The sequence below is a fragment of the Sorex araneus genome, chromosome X (genome assembly GCF_027595985.1).
Source record: "Sorex araneus isolate mSorAra2 chromosome X, mSorAra2.pri, whole genome shotgun sequence".
Taxonomy (NCBI): domain Eukaryota; kingdom Metazoa; phylum Chordata; class Mammalia; order Eulipotyphla; family Soricidae; genus Sorex; species Sorex araneus.
In genome coordinates, this window is record NC_073313.1 from 188,751,410 (window position 1) to 188,767,789 (window position 16,380).

At 35.2% G+C, this 16,380-nt stretch overlaps 1 protein-coding gene across 2 annotated transcripts in view; it reads right to left on the minus strand.

The window, feature by feature from the left end:
• Window positions 1–3,005: 3,005 nt before the first annotated feature.
• MAP3K2 (mitogen-activated protein kinase kinase kinase 2) overlaps window positions 3,006–16,380 on the minus strand; it is an 84,645-nt gene continuing 71,270 nt past the window's right edge. For both annotated transcript variants that reach the window (XM_055120477.1, XM_055120476.1), the window contains exons 16-17: window positions 13,210–13,387; window positions 3,006–11,776 (exon numbers count right to left, since the gene is read on the minus strand). In XM_055120477.1, the coding sequence (XP_054976452.1) occupies window positions 11,551–11,776; window positions 13,210–13,387 (404 nt within the window). In that variant the 3' untranslated portion in view covers window positions 3,006–11,550. The remainder of the gene's footprint in view (window positions 11,777–13,209; window positions 13,388–16,380) is intronic.

The window sequence follows — 16,380 nt, forward strand, 5'->3', positions numbered from 1 at the left end:
TGGGTCCTTTACTCCATCTTCTTTCCAGTCATCACCCAATAAGATAGTTGTTGAATGCCAGTTAGGATCGTTGAAGGGACGGTTTTAACAGTCGGAGCACGACAATAAGTACCATCTTGCCTCCTGGAATAGAGCGATGTGGATAGTTAGAGGGCTCCAAGGTAAAGAAAAAATAGGGTGTATACCGTTTTAAAAACAATTAGCCCCGTGGGATCTTTCTCAGGTCAGAGACATGAAAGAGAAGATGGGGTGTATTTTCAAAATTAAAAGTCCTTGGAAGATTTTAATAATGCATTTGCTGTAGAGTTAAATACATCTCAAAGTTAATCTTCGTTCCAAATTCCTCAATAGCATTCATGCTATTTCTTAAGTTAATATAAAAGCATGTGGAAAATGGAAGTTGAATCTCATTTCAGAATATATGTGCATCAAATCATTACTTTGTACACCATAAGAACGCAATGTTAAGTACCAATTATATCACAATGTCAGCAGTAATAAATCTGGTAAAAATAAATAAATAATAGTCCCAGAATACCCCTGAATGTATTGGAGTGAGATAGTGTTCCACATAATTGAGCTAGGGAGGAGCAGTCTGGCTGGGAGAAGGGCAGGAGAACTGCCCCACTGAAGTTGAATTGTGGATCTCAAATGGGTGCCCTTGTGTTCAAACATGTGGAAACTGGTTAAAACTAATAAATGGACAAATGCCCTGGTTCTGACCCCCAGTCAGACCTGTAGAATCCTAATCTATAAATTTGGCCTCCCAAGAAGATGCTGTCCAAGCTTGTAGGTTGAAGATTTTGGTCAGTGAAAAAACATTGTTATTATAAAATGGAAAAAGTTTTAAGTAGAAAAATAAAAATTCAGTTTACTAGTAAAGAATAACCACACCAGCTATTGAGTTCAAGACACTTTGCAAGGTCCGACAGCTCTGGTGGCACTCGACTTCACTGACCTCACTAGGATGGTAAGAGTGAAGGTTGAAGAACTGTTCCATTCTGAATATTCTGGAGAGAGAGTAGGTTTCATTGAATCACATTTTCATGTATTCAGAAACGGATGAATAAAGGAGAACTACAAAAAATGAGCAACTGTAAGAGATGATGTGGTATAACTAAGGCATAGGTTTGAAGGATTATTTTGAACATATTGAAATGTGAGTGACTGTATTAGTCTGATTAATGTTATAATAAAGTCCCACCAACTGTTACTTAAACAGTTCTGGAGGCCAGGGTGAAGGTGCTCTCCTCTTGCTCGCTTGAAGATGACCACTTTCACCACTTTCACGCCTTCTTACTGTGCTGCCTTCTAGGGGGGATGAGAGAGGAGCAGCTCTTTGTTTCTTCCTCTTCACATCCGAGCACCAGCTTTTTACAGAGGGCCCACCTGTTTGATTCAACCTTTATCAATTCTTCAGGTGCTCTCCATACCTAGTCACATTGGATGAAGGGTATTACCTTGCAATTTGAAACCAAGGATGTTGCTCGGTGGTGGAGCACAGTTCTCACATGAGTGAGGAACTGGCTTAATCCCAAGCATCACTACAACAAAAATTTAGCAGAGGGCACAACCCAGTACACAATTCTGGCATATTAGACAAAATATCTGGGAGGAAGTTGGTAAATCTGAAGTTCAGGAACCAAGAAAATGCTATTTTTGTTTTTGTTTTTTGAAGAATGGGTCTTGGAATATTTCAGTGTCCAATTCTCATTCCTTTTCCAAACTGAACAATACCAATTGAGGAAGAGTCAAAGTAGTAATAAAACTCCAGAGTGAGTCTCTACTTTTCAAGGTGGAGAAAATGAATCATGTGTTATATGCTGCTGAGTGAACAATGATTTCTCACTTCTGGAATGAATATATATATATATATATATGTATATATATATATATATATATCCTCTATCTTCCATTGTACTTTGAAAGCAGGTTTCTAGTCTTGATTTTACAGACTCACAGATGGAAAGGAAGTTTGCTGATAATAATCACACCTTAAGTTTTTCACACAATTAATTTGAATGACAAGAAGTTTAGATGAGATGTTGAACTGAGTTGATGCTGGAATGATTAAGCCTTTGGGGATATAATGAATGTCTTTTGCCCATGGGAAGGAAATGAAGCTTTAGAGTTGAAAGGGCTGATCAATGGATTTATATTCCCCTCCCCAAAATATTCTATATTCTTATAAAATATATAAATATAAAATATTTTATATTCTAACCTCAGTACTCAGACTATTTCTTAGAAATAGGGTCTTTAGAAGGAGGAAACAAAGTCATTCAAGGCCATTCAGGTGAGCCCTAGTCCAATATGACTTTTTTTTTTTTTTAAGGAATAGTGGCCAAAGTACAGGGATTAAGGTGCTTGCCTTGCACGTGATAGACCCTGATTCAAACTATGGCACTTCCTACAGTCCCCCAGCACCACCAGCTGTGCCCTCAAAACAAAACAAGTGGTCAGAAAGACACAGTAAGGAGAATAGCACTGAAAGATAGGAGGGGTAGGTTGGAATTATGTTGCCACAAGGAAAGCATGGGGATACCAGAGGGAAAAGATAGAGGACTTCAGAGTAAGCAGAGTTAATACCTTCTTTTGGGACTTACAGATTCTTCTCATGCAGAGAGAATAAGTGTGTTGTCATAAGCTATGTTTGTGAAATTTATTGTAATGGTCCCTATCACTGAGGTTTGGTTTGAGACTTACAGATAATCTTTGCATACTGCCATCATTTCCACTGGACTAGAACTGCTGGGTCAGAGGTTATACAAGATTCTGAGGTCTTTTTACTTGGGAGTAACACAATGCTGGGTATCAACAGGCCTCCCTCATGCATAGCAAGCACTTCAGCCCTTTGAGCTATAGCTCTGCCCTGAGCAGGCATTTTATACTTATATTCTAGATTTAGTTGCAATGTGCTTTATCTGTACTTGGTGTCCAAGGAAGTTATCGACTCAGGCAAAATAACAGAACACACCATGTTAAAAACAGAACTGGACAAGCAATTCACAGTGGAAATAAATATCAGCTTTATTAACACTCAAAGTGCCATCCATATATGTTCATTCCATAGTCCAGGAGGTTTACTTATAGTAAACCTTTGCACCACAATCTTTCCCAAAAAGAACTGATGTGTAAGAAAAAGCAATTTTCATTGTGCTAATTATTGCAAGCCTTCATGCACAATAAATCTAAACAAAGATGTGTTCCAACGATATACAAATTTCCATATAAACAAAGTCATTGATCACTAACAAAATATAAACATGGTTTCTTTTACATTAGGTTTTTAAAAAGCTATTTACCAGCAAAGAAAAAAAAACCAAGTACATAGAAAATGTAATACTCAGAAATTTTATACATTTTTACAAGCACAATTTTGAATGAACAACACAAAGTCAAAATGTGCATGAAATGTGGCACGTACCACACAGCATCTGGCTTCCGATAGGTTTTCCTAATCATACGGCTCCTTGGAACACTAAACTTAATGACAATCAGCTTCAACAGTGGACTTTATTCCAAACACAAGCAATTTATGCAGTACCGCATATTAAAAATAAGATTTTCTATAAGTACAATAACATTGTCAGATCGGAAATTTAAATTCCAATTCTTTTCTGCCAGTTACTTAAAATATACAGTACAGTAGAAAGACACAACAATCTATGTTTGGACATTTCTTAACCAAGTTATAGTCAATTACAGAAAAATCACAATTATGTTTATGTGTTGTTTTCTAAGTATGGTAGGACCCTGTCCACTAAGAGAAAAACTGAAAGCTGAAATCTTTTTTTGGAAGAATTAAAAAATACGTCTTTATTTAAAAAAAAAAACAAAAAACAACCAAAACCAAAAACAGTATGACAGGCCAACAGCAAATTGGAGATAAAAAAATCTTGACATCTCTTTAAGACAATTTAGTTTCACACATTTTTTTTTCAGACTCTGAGAATTCCATGGCCATTTGAATTAGACAACATTTTTGCTACAGTTTAAAATCTGTTTTTTCCTTTTTATTTTCATTTAATTGAATTCTCAGAAGAGATTCAATATTCTGCCTTGCAAAAGTACTTGAAAATCTGCATCCAATTCTGAAAATACAAATACATTTTGAATGGTTAAAAACAAAATTTAAAAACTTTTTGATCAGCCAGCTGAAAATATATTTATATAGTAAATAATCTCTCAGAAAACTTTTATATATATTTATTCTAACTAAACAGTACCCTTATAAAACAAGTTCATAAAAATGTAGAAATGAAATTAAGAAATTACTGGAATATATACATGTGCCAACAAACAAAAAAATACATCTCCACACACATACAACCCCTGATATGCAGTTACAATCATACTTTCAACTTAGTCATGGATTTTAGAATACATATAAAATCAGAAAGTGATGTTGAACTCCTGAGTTCTTCAACAAAGATAGAACCATAGATAAGTATACTTTGTAAAAGCAAGAAAGTCCATTTAAGTCAGTAATAGCAGTGCAGTTACTGATGGCTACATATTAAAAGAAGTTAAAACAGAGACACAGACAGTAGTTCAATGCACTCATTCATGATACTCATACACTCATCAACAATTATTGGTCAGAGTAGTAAATCAGTGTACAAATTAAACGTTTCCAAAAATGTGCAAAAAATTCAACCTCGATAGGGAAAAAAACTTTGTACACAATTACAAACTTCCCAGTTGAGAATTATAAAATTCTCAGCTGAGATTTAAAATGTTTATACAGAGAAACTAATATAGAGATTTTAATGCCTATATTTAAAAATGTACATTAGATCAGAGGGTACATTTACAAGTTGATAATCATAGTCTTCAACAAAAGTTTATTCTCAACTTATTTAACTTATAAACTTATTAATCCAACTTCACTTTTATTTACAATGATATCTGAATAAAAAGAACCATGTGAAATGTAAGAGATGTCAGACTTCAAAAGTATTTTTGGTATTGACTCTTATAATATTTCAGAATGCAGGGTAACAATTTTAAAACCAACAGCAATAAAAAAATGTAAACTTCTTACTTTCTAATTAAGATTGTATTATAAAGAACTGCTTGTTTTTAAAGAAGTATTCTTATTCTTAGACACTGTTCTTTTATCGAACAGCGTACATTTATAAGGTTTTGGCTCATTTTCTTTTGCCTATTAAGTCATTCCAGCTCAAATGTTTCATTAGTCCTTTCTTATTCCAGGTAGAAAAAAACGCCTTTGGAAAATAGGAACATGTCGAATCCATTTTGAATGCAAAGTTTCTCACAGAATTCAGGATGTAATTTTGTTACTTTTTATTCCCCTCTCCAAGTAATAATAATGCCAAAAATCACCTCTAGTTACATATGCTCTTAAAAACAAATTCTAAAAAATATAAATAAGTCAACATAAAAGTGCTTTTCAATATAGTCTAAACTTTACTGTCAGCAATTGTAGAAAGGGACCCGGAAATTCTCATTTAGAAAGAAACTCTGCATGTATTTCGGAGAACCAACTCTTCCTTACATGCCAATTTATGGCACAAAGCAGAAGTCAGTCCATGACCTACTTTTTTCACAGCTTTCCGGAAATGTCCCTCAAGACAAACACAAGTTCAAAACTGTTAAGACACTAGGAAGAAAGCACATCACCAATCTGAGGAATATTTCAATGCATTTACAGTCAAGTGACATTACAAAGATTGGCACGTGTACAAGCTCAAGTTTTTAATGCTTATATAATTCTGAATAATTGGGAATAAATTCTACATTTTCTAAATGGGAACACTGAGCACCTGTCCTTTTACTTGAAGGATAGATTGAGTCACAAATTTCTAAGACTTGCTTGATGAATTTGACACTATTAGCTTACAGGTGGGCAGAAGTAACAGTGCTAATCATTTTGGCCTATATGTGCAGGGAATATAAAAGCTTTGGTTTAAAGTTATTCTGATAATACAGATTGAGAATACAAAGGAGAAGTCATCAGTCACTGATTTAATGCCTTTCCTGTTATTAATAAAAACAGCCTATGACTGTCTATTTAAATGCTTATTTGTGAAAATATGAAGAATTCCATAAGAATGTACAGAGGCAACAGAAAAAACTTCTTTATGACAGCTATGACTCATCTCAATTTTCTGAAGCTATAAAATGACCACCCTATCACTTAGAAAAGATTCTCCTATAGCTTATTACTATCTATAGCTCTGAGAAGGAGAGATAGCTGACACTAATTTTTCCCACACCTATCGTGGCATCCTGACCAGACTGTGGTAGAAGTCAAAGCAAAGCTAAAAACACCTATGAAAAGGAACAGTGGCTTCACAGCACGCCTTCCCAAGACAACCGAAAAGAGGTTATGAGACAATTTCCTTAACAACACTCAACTGATAAGCAAAGAAACTTATTTTAGTAATGTCTGGCAGAATTTCTATTCCAAAGAGTTCATGAAGAACTACGCAAAAATCAATTAGTTTCTACTTAAGAATTATATATAAGCTCACTATTGTACACACATACAAGTTCAATTTTAATCTATTTTATTAACTAAGGGCTTGGCAACTTATAATAAATGCCTTTATTAAACAATCATTTGTACTACTTGTGGAAAATGTGCTGGCAATCCTACCTGAGGAGGATGATACTCATCCATCATCGGTAGGTCATACACATTTGAGGTGTTCTTGCAAGAACAATCTAATCTAATTAAACATTCATACCTTTCCTTTTTTCCCATCCCTGCCCCACTACACACAGACACACACACAGACACAAACACACACACGCACTTCACAGAAAAACAAGCTAGAGTTTTAATTAAAATGTTAGTTAGAAAGTAAGGATTAGAATTTGCTATCCCTGGATTTATTTCTTGCTCCATATCCTAAATCTCACTGCTTTAACCTTTATGAATCACCTAACCTATTTAGGACAAAGACAACCATTCTAGGTCAGTTATAAAAATCATAACTGGATCTCAATATACAATGAATTTAGAAAATGCCAATGTGATTGAAAATCAAGTAATCGACATGGAAACAACTGTCTATGTCTCTTTAGAATTAGAATACCTCTTTCTTAGGTTTATCTTAGGAAATCACGTTTATTGGGGACTGCAGTGTGTCTATTACAGACTAATACTAATGTTTCTCTTCGAATACAAAGAAAAAAAGAGGTAGAAAAGGATAAGAGGAGGAAACAGGTATTAAGAAATGTTTAAGGGGCAATACATAAATGTCTAAGGCCAAAGGAACTCTTGAAGTCTATTGGTTTTGGAAAAATCTTCATTTTGGCAGGTTATATGAATTGTTATTAATATAAAATAAAATTAAGGCATAGAGAAAAAGGCACTACCAAAACTTAACAATTAAATTTTTTGTTAATATTTAACCAATTTATAATTAAAATATAAACATTACATTTTTAATAAAGGTCAAACTTAGTGATCAATTAAGGTCTCAATAACCGTCCTGATTTTTGCTTAAATAACACTTTTACAGAGCTCAATGACTATCAATGTTTTGATTATTTTAACAATTTGGACCAACAGAAAAGAAAAAGCAGGGAAAAAACCCTCCCCCAATCATCAAACTATTTGAGCAGAGGCTGGATTTTGTAAGAGAGAGTCCTGAGAAAGAGAGAGAAAGACTACAGGGGCACTCCAATGTGGGGATGCTTTGAATCCCTGTTAATAATAACATTTTGGTTTATGTAAGCCAATAATCATCCCAAATTGCTTTCCCCTTACTTCCTAACTAGCTGCCTATGTTTCCACCTAGATTGCAACCTCCTTAAAGATAATTTAATTCAGTACCTTATACAATAAACCACAATTAATGAACAAATGAAAAAGATTTACCGTATTAAGGAAAGAGTTACATTCCTATTCTTGATTGACACCAGGTGATTTATATCAAACTATTGGTCCCTAGACCCCAGATGAAATCACTGGCACAAAACTTGCTATGGCCAAGGTTTTTGGTTTGTCATCTCTATAAAAATTTTATTATTTTTTTCAGTGATTTCACATATCTTCTAACAATCCGTCTCAGAAAGTAAGGGTTGCAGCAAACAAAAGTCATTCAATTTTATCTTTTCAATGTAGTTTTGGTTGGCAATAAAATAAAAACTCTCAAGTGAAAGTCAATGCAATTTACTCTGAAATAAGTTGTAACTATTTTTTTAGAGTTTAGTATGTGTGTACTAACATTTCAATCTCTTAAGTAAATTCCATTAAGATTGACTGTGCCTTGAAATCTGTAGTAATTTTTCAAGTTAGAAGCATACTTTACAAATGAGGAAGTTAAAAATTTTTTCAATCATTTTATTATATAACATTTCAGCCTATGTACTTTTAAATAAGTTTTAAAGAATTACCAACCATAAAAATTTTCAGTCATTATATCATTCAACCCTTTTATTCAATACACTTTGTTTGCAATGTGATAGATCTCACATTGGTCCAAGCCTAAGTCATGCCATTGAATCTTTCAAGGTCTAAGTAGAAAGACAGTTCATGAAAAGCACATATAAGACTGCTAGTGAATCTTCTCCAGCACCAAAAAGTCTGCCACTATCAAAGCAGAATGCATTTTAAAGGCACAAAGTCAGCAGTCTGGCCATTTTCCAGCCTCAGCAAAGAAACATTACAGTATAGAAGAATCATTTGTGCATTTAAAAAACAAAACGCATTTAGAATCATAAAAATTTCAAATTCCATTTGCTGATCCATACCATTACCAGAAAGAAAAAACTGGAGCACTTTAACTGCTCCTGAAAAAGTGTTTCCTTTCATAATTTTCTTTTTGAAATTTACTTTTGATCTCCCATACCCCATCTCATGTCAAGCTTTTTTTGTTCTTGTAGTTTTAAATATATTACCTTTTATGAGTTTTTTTGGTACCTTCACAACTTGTCTGAAATAAATTCACATCATTTATATAATAACTCTGTAAACTATTAGTCTATTTTTAAGTCTTTACATAAAGAACAATACTTTCCCATAGCTAATAATATTTTCATATAAAACAAAGGTCTTCTGTAGCAGTGTTAAAGTAGTAGTTTCTTTTCAGGTGATTTTATTTTCTATAGTATTTAGAAAACTAAAAAAGACTGAACAAGCAAACACTTTTGCTTTGGGTTTCAGTCTTCTCAAGATTTCTCTCTAAAGAGCACTGTCTCATATTCTGCATTGATGGCTACCCTGACAGACCAAAAATGAGCCAAATGAGAATCACAACCACACAAAGCAAAGAAAAAGCTCACTTGGCTCACATACCATGATCTTGCTCAAGTAGAAGAGATGCGCTCACTCATTAAAAAAAAATTATAATAGATCCATACCCTTGGGAATTATGTGTATAGCACAAGATTTAGCTGTTAATTTTCTTTGGGGGGGAACACTAATTCATATTTTCTTGCCAGCTACTTCCTTTGATTATAAAGGTATGGGAGAAGCTTTAATAACTATATTTGTCCTTTAACTTCTCAGACTAGCTAGTGGAATTTCAAATATTCCTACTGGGAATGCCAGATAGGACCTTGATACAGTAAACCAAGATCTATCTAACTTAAGAAACAAGTATTTTTAAGAGTCCCTAAAAGAGCATACCTTCTAGCAGAAAATAAAAATATTTCAAGTGCCTTATGAATTCCATGAAAGGTATCACATTAAGGGCCTTCAGGAAGACTACTATTTTGTAGACCTTTAAAAATAAAGTACTTAGCACTTGCATTAATATGCTGAAAAAAAACTGCAAGTGGCCAAATTTCTGCTATCATTCCTGTTTTTGGTAGCATAATTTCACTAGAGATTCCATGGGAATGGAGTTTCCCAGCTGCTTCCTTTTGTTTTATTTCCTACCTGTTAATAAGTACATCATTAACAGAAATACCTGGCAGTTTTTAACTTCTTATACAGTAGTTAATACTTTTATTTTGATATGACTTTCCTCAATTATGAATTAACTCGAGGAAATAACAGACAGATGACTGAGTTAAACAGGCTCCATATGTTTAAATTCATTGTGTTTCTAAAATAGAAATGATTGAGTTGAATGCAATTTGCAGTTGGGTAAGAAAAGGAGTGCTGTATGCTGTCTTGTTGAGATCATTCACCCTTGACTTGAAGCCATGGATGTCTGCTCTTATGAAACTTTCACTTTGATTAGTTCACTTTCTGTCTGAAATTTAATTTTGCTAGGAACCTGCTTTTTAAATGGTTGGTACTTTAAAAGTTAGGGCTGGTATTTACAATAGGGGTATTCAATTTTGGCACTTTTCAACATTTTTGGTAAAATAATTTTGGGGGGGAAGGAAATTGTCCTTATATATCATACTTTGTTAGCAGCATCTTGGCTTCTATTCTCTAGAGCCCAAAGAACATCTTCCTAGCTGTGACAAACAAAATGTCTCCAGACATTGCCAAATGCCAAGCGAAATCTCCCCAATCTGCCCTTGAAAACCAATGTTTTACATGATACCGTTTTAAGAAGTGCCTTAGTACTCTGTGATCTCAAGAATAAAGGTCTTACCTAACTAATGCTGAGACACAGATACTCTGGATGATATTCTTAGTTCCTAGAGAATGTTATCTATGGGAAACAGGGAGCCACAAATAGTAAGATAGTAAACTATTTTCTGTTACTTCTCCTTTCCCTTTACTTTGGGAAATCTCCCCTCAAGTACAGAACATAATTTAAAGTATACTAAATAATACTTGGTTCTTTTTTTTCCCACTTTTTTTTTGCAGACTAGAAAATGTGATCTCTTTCACTGCTCATAATTAGAGCAATTATCTTTGATTTTTAAATTGGATTCATTTGCTCAATGATCTGCTTTAACATAAAGTAATATATATATATATTTAAAGCAGAAAGCTATCCCTCAAGGTTTACAGATTCCAGTAACATGGATCTATTATAGTGTATTTGCTTATTATACTGTAGGATTAACAAACATACCTCTTAAGGATTTGTATTTTCTATCAAGATTCCTACTGAGCAAAAAGCTTGGTAGACAGAGGTTAGAATCTAAAGAATATAGATATAAGAATGAATCTATATTCTTTAAGTTGAGTACCTATCCTAAACTCAAGTTTAGGGCTCAACACCACATACAAGGATGTACTTTAAATACTATCACTACAAATTATACACCATTTCTCCTTGTTTTCCATGTCTCCCTGTCACCACCAATCTGTTGTGCTACAGGGAAAGAGGCTATACAATCTTTAAGTATTCCAAATGATCTGTTTATACTACAAAGAGCGACTATGTACTAAAGTGCTTTATCTCTCTGAACCACATCAGTACATTATAAAAATTAAAAAAAAAAGTTTCAAGTTCTTTTAAGGAAAAAGAAAGATTAAATATAAAAAATTTAGGTTACTATTATTATTAAACAAATTTAACCGATAATCAAGAGAAATACTTTCCCTCTTGTCTTTTTTTTTTTTCTCCCCATCTCTCTTTTTATAAAAAAGAAAAGTGCAGTCAGAGAGAAGGTGAATGAACAGATGGAGCTGAGTAGAGGCACAAGAGAGGTTACTGGCTGCTAGTGATAATGCACAAACATGTGCCTTAAGAGTTCATCGGCTGAAGGTCTCAGTTTGGCCTCTACAAAGATCCGTTTGAGGAAATCTCGCGTATAGTCCGAGACGTGAGGTGGCAGCTTTGGGTTCGTTGGCTGAGTGGCAATTTTAAAGATGGCAGCCATTGCTTCAAATTCGGCCCACGGAGGCTTTTCAGTTAGCATTTCTACCACAGTACACCCCACACTCCTAAAAAGAAAAAATTTAAATATATTACAAATACAGTGTCTTAATAAAAAAAAGTTACAAAATAAAGAGAAATGAAACCTAATATATTTCAATACAATTGATTTCTAGTTCAAAGTTTCATTAAAAAGTATTAATTATATAATATTAGTTTCAATATAAAAATCAATGAAAATAACACAATTTAAGGCTGGACTCAAATGGCAAGGCAAAGACTATTATTCACCAAATAATTTTTGCTTTATAGAATTTTGATATTTTTATCTTTATCTTATTACTTAATTTTATCTTTATCTTATTAATTATTACATCAGAAACCATCTCTAGCAATATAAAATTACTATTAAAAATCTTTTCTGTATGAGAACTAGGAAATATTCACTGTGTGTTCAACTATAAACTGTTAAACAAGGATTTAAAACTAAATTATAATCCCATCAATGACCATGATCCAGGGAATCATAAATCTCTCGGATGAGAGCATAAATTGCGTGCCATAGCCTTGGAGAAATACAACAATCTTCACACACTTTCATCTAAAGAAAGTTTTTTGGATCATTTTCAGTAGCTTATTCATAACAAACAGTATAAAATAAATTATTTCGGTTCTTCTCTAGGGCTGGGGTTGGGGTTGGGGATGGAAACATCTGAAATATGGTGGTAGGATAGGTGTAATGGTGGTGAGACTGGTGTTTGAATATTAAATGTAATCAATTTTTGTGAACTACTTTATAAAAGTAAAATAAAAAAACAACAACTAAATTATAAGAAACTAGTAGTGGGGGCCAGAGATAGCACAGCAAGTAGAGTGCTTGCCTTATACACGGGTGAGCCGGGTTGGATCCCTGGCATCCCATATGGCTCCCTGACCACTGTCAGGAGTGATTCCTGAGTGCAAAGCCAGGCACAACCCGCCTGAGTATTGTCAGGTGTGATCCAGTCCCTCGCCCCCCCCAAAAAAGAGAGAAACTAACAATAAAAATTAATTACTTTTAAAGTTCTTCAGGAAAAAAAAGACAGCAATCTAATCTGAAGTTTGCTTAAGACTAAATCCTTCCTACAGAATTAAAGACAGTTAAAAAAAAAAGACAGACAATTTAAGGATTCTATTAGTCAATTTTAAGTGTCAAAGAGGCATAATTAAAATAATATCCTATAATTCTGACTTTTTTTGTGGGGAGGGGTGCTCAAGGCTTACTCCTAGCTCTGCACTCAGGAATTACTCCTGGTGGGGCTCAGGGGACCATACCTGGTGATGAGAATCTGGTCAGTCACACGCAAGACAAAAGCCCTACCCACCCATCGCTCCAGCCCCTTGGGACACTGTATTTGAAATGTACAAAAGACAATTTAAATCCTGCTCAGTAAATTCTAGCTGGGATGAAAATATCTAAGAAAGCAGATTGTTTTCAGGAAAATATGTCATCAAAACCTACCAGATATCTGCTTTTCTACCATAGCCTTCTCCACTAATCACTTCAGGGCTCATCCAGTATGGTGTGCCTGTGACTGACTTCATTCCTGTCCCTGAAAGGCAGATGGTTTGTAGTCTCTTGCTTGCCCCAAAATCTCCAAGTTTGACGTTACCTGTTGAATCTCGAAGAATATTTGCACCTAAAAATAACAAATATCCTCATTTTATTATTTTATTGGTAGCTTGGAATATAATAAAAAATAATAACAGATATTTAGCTGACTCTCCTCCAAAATTAGGCTATTTTTCATCTTTTGAGTAGTATGTAACATATGCCATGCACATAGTAAGTGCTCATTACCAAATGGACACAATGTTTAAAGCAAATTGTGTCTGCTTCAAGATCTAAGAAGGTTCTGTTCTAAAAAAGAACAATTGTGAGTGGGAGGTAAGGACGAAAAAGAAAAAGTAGTCTTAAAAACTAAGTTTAATGAAGAATCAAAAGAGAAATAAGAAGAATTAAAGTTCTAATTTCTCTGTTATCAAGCAGAAAGTCCATAGCAGAAACTTAATTCCCTGAGAAATCAGCTTCTCCACAGGTACTTTCTAAAAATTTTTCTGATCCATAACTTCTAGCACTCTCCCTTGCTTCTACAGCTTAATGTTAATTATCTAACATTTCATAATTCATAATTCTTAATAGTGAGTTTTGCTTTCTATTTTCCTTCTCAACAGATACACACACACACACACACACACACACACACACACACACACACACAGAGTAAATCTGTTCTATGCAGGCTTTGCGCTTATTTTTAACTTTACTTTGTCTCTCTCCCTTTCTTTCCTAAACCCAGGTCCTCACATGCAGCAAGGCAGGTGCTAGTTTTATTTTATCACTGAATTACATCCCTGGTTCCTACTTAATTTTATAATAAATTTATTTTTTTTGAGAACCAACAACAAATGAATATAAAGGCTAGTAGGAAAAAAAATTGTAAAAAACAGCAAAAATCAATGATATAGAGATCAAGAAAGCAACACAAAGAATTAATAAAACCAGGAGCTGGTTCTTTGAAAGAATAAACAAGACAAACCATTGGCTATATTCTTTAGGAAAAAAAGAGAAAGTGCTCAAAATGATCAGAAATGAAAGGGGAGGAGGCTGAAGCGATAGCACAGCGGGTAGGGCATTTGCCTTGCACGCGGCCGACCCGGGTTCGATTCCCAGCATCCCATATGGTCCCCTGAGCACCGCCAGAAGTAATTCCTGCGTACAGAGCCAGGAGTAACCCCTGAGAATCGCTGGGTGTGACCCAAAAAAGAAAGAAAAAAAAAAGAAAGGGGAAACTGCAACGGAACTCCCAGAAATCCAAGACATCATGAGAACTTACTAAGAATAAATCTGAATCTACTCTATTAAGCTGAGAACCTAGAATATATGAATAGATTCCTAGAAACATAATCTCCCAGAACTGAATGAGAAAGTAGAAAGCCTGAAACAGCCAATCATAAGCATGGAAATTGAAATAGTAATTAAAATCTCCCCAAGAATAAAAGTTCTGGCTGAGCTGGGTTTACAGGTGAGTTCTATTAAACCCTCAGAGAAAACTTACTGCCATTGATCCTTAAGCTCTTGCAAAATCAAAGAAACAAGAATTCTTCCTAACACCTAACAAAAGAAGGAAGAGACCTATACCACAAAAACTTCAAGACACTTAAGAAAAAAAACTGAAGACCTTGGGAAATGGGAAAACATCCGCTGCCCATGAATTGAAGAATCAATATTGCTAAAATGACCATCCTCGGGGATATGGTGCTGCCAGCAGTTCAACCTGTACCTGTGGAGCGAGTGCACCAGCTGCCTAATTGGTGCCTTTAAACTGCCAGATACCCCAAAATTTCTGTTGTGCCTTTGGCTAGACTCCAACAACTTGGGGCCAAGTTTACCAATAAATTAAATGGCTAAAAGTTATGTATGTGGGAGCCACACCCACAAACCACCTCTGTCTCAGCTATATAAACTCATTTATTAGCCTTATTTCAGAGACCCAGGCTGGAGAGATAGCACAGTGGGTAGAGCATTTGCCTTGCACGTGGCCGACCCGGGTTCGATTCCTCCATCCCTCTTGGAGAGCCCAGCAAGCTACCGAGAGTATCCCGCCCGCAAGGCAGTCTGGCAAGCTACCCGTGGCGTATTCAATATGCCAAAAACAGTAACAGCAAGTCTCACAATGGAGACGTTACTGGTGCCCGCTCGAGCAAATCGATGAACAACGGGACGACAGTGCATTTCAGAGACCCATAAATCTCGAAAGAGATCAAAAGACGCAGTTAGGGCCAGTAGTGCAGAGGTAGGTGGGAACCTGTGACTGAGATCTCCAAGCCTGCTTGGATCGGGACTAGGCCTCTTTTCCCCAGGGCCCTAGTTTTCCACTAGTTTGGCAGTCACACCCATAAACTGCCCCCAGCACCGTAATCTCATCAATGGCCAAGACCCAGAGACTATAAACTAAAACTCCCAGAAGAGAATGACACAGAATTTCCTGGACATTATATTCTATCCATAACAAGCAATACAAAATGAATTGTCTAGCATTGCCTTTTCAGTTTTAAGTGGTGGTGGAACTGGTGTCAAAATATTGAATGTAACCAAATTAGAGAGTTGGGGAAAACTGCCATACAAGCAGGGGAAGGGTTGGAACACGGGCGGAGGGAGAGGACAGGGGGAGTGGAAGTACTGGGATTTTGGTGGTGGAAAATGTGCACTGGTGAAAAGATGGGTGCTTGATGATTGTATGACCGAAGTTCCACCACCACTTATTGCACTGGTGAAAAGATGGATGCTTGATGATTGTATGACCGAAGTTAAACATGAAAGCCTTGTAACTGATTCTCACGGTGAATCAATAAAAAGGGGGAAAAATAATAATAATAATAAAATAATAAAATTAACATTCCGAATTAAAAAAATAGTAATGCGGAGTTCATGCCCAATTCAATCAGCTTAATCAATGGCTGAATAAATAGCAGCACTCCTACACTGAAATCAATATAAAATTTAAAAAAATCATCATCCGGGGATGGAGCGATAGCACAGCGGGTAGAGCGTTTGCCTTGCATGTGGCCGACCCGGGTTCGATTCCCAGCATCCCATATGGTCCCTTGAGCACCGCCAGGAGTAATTCCT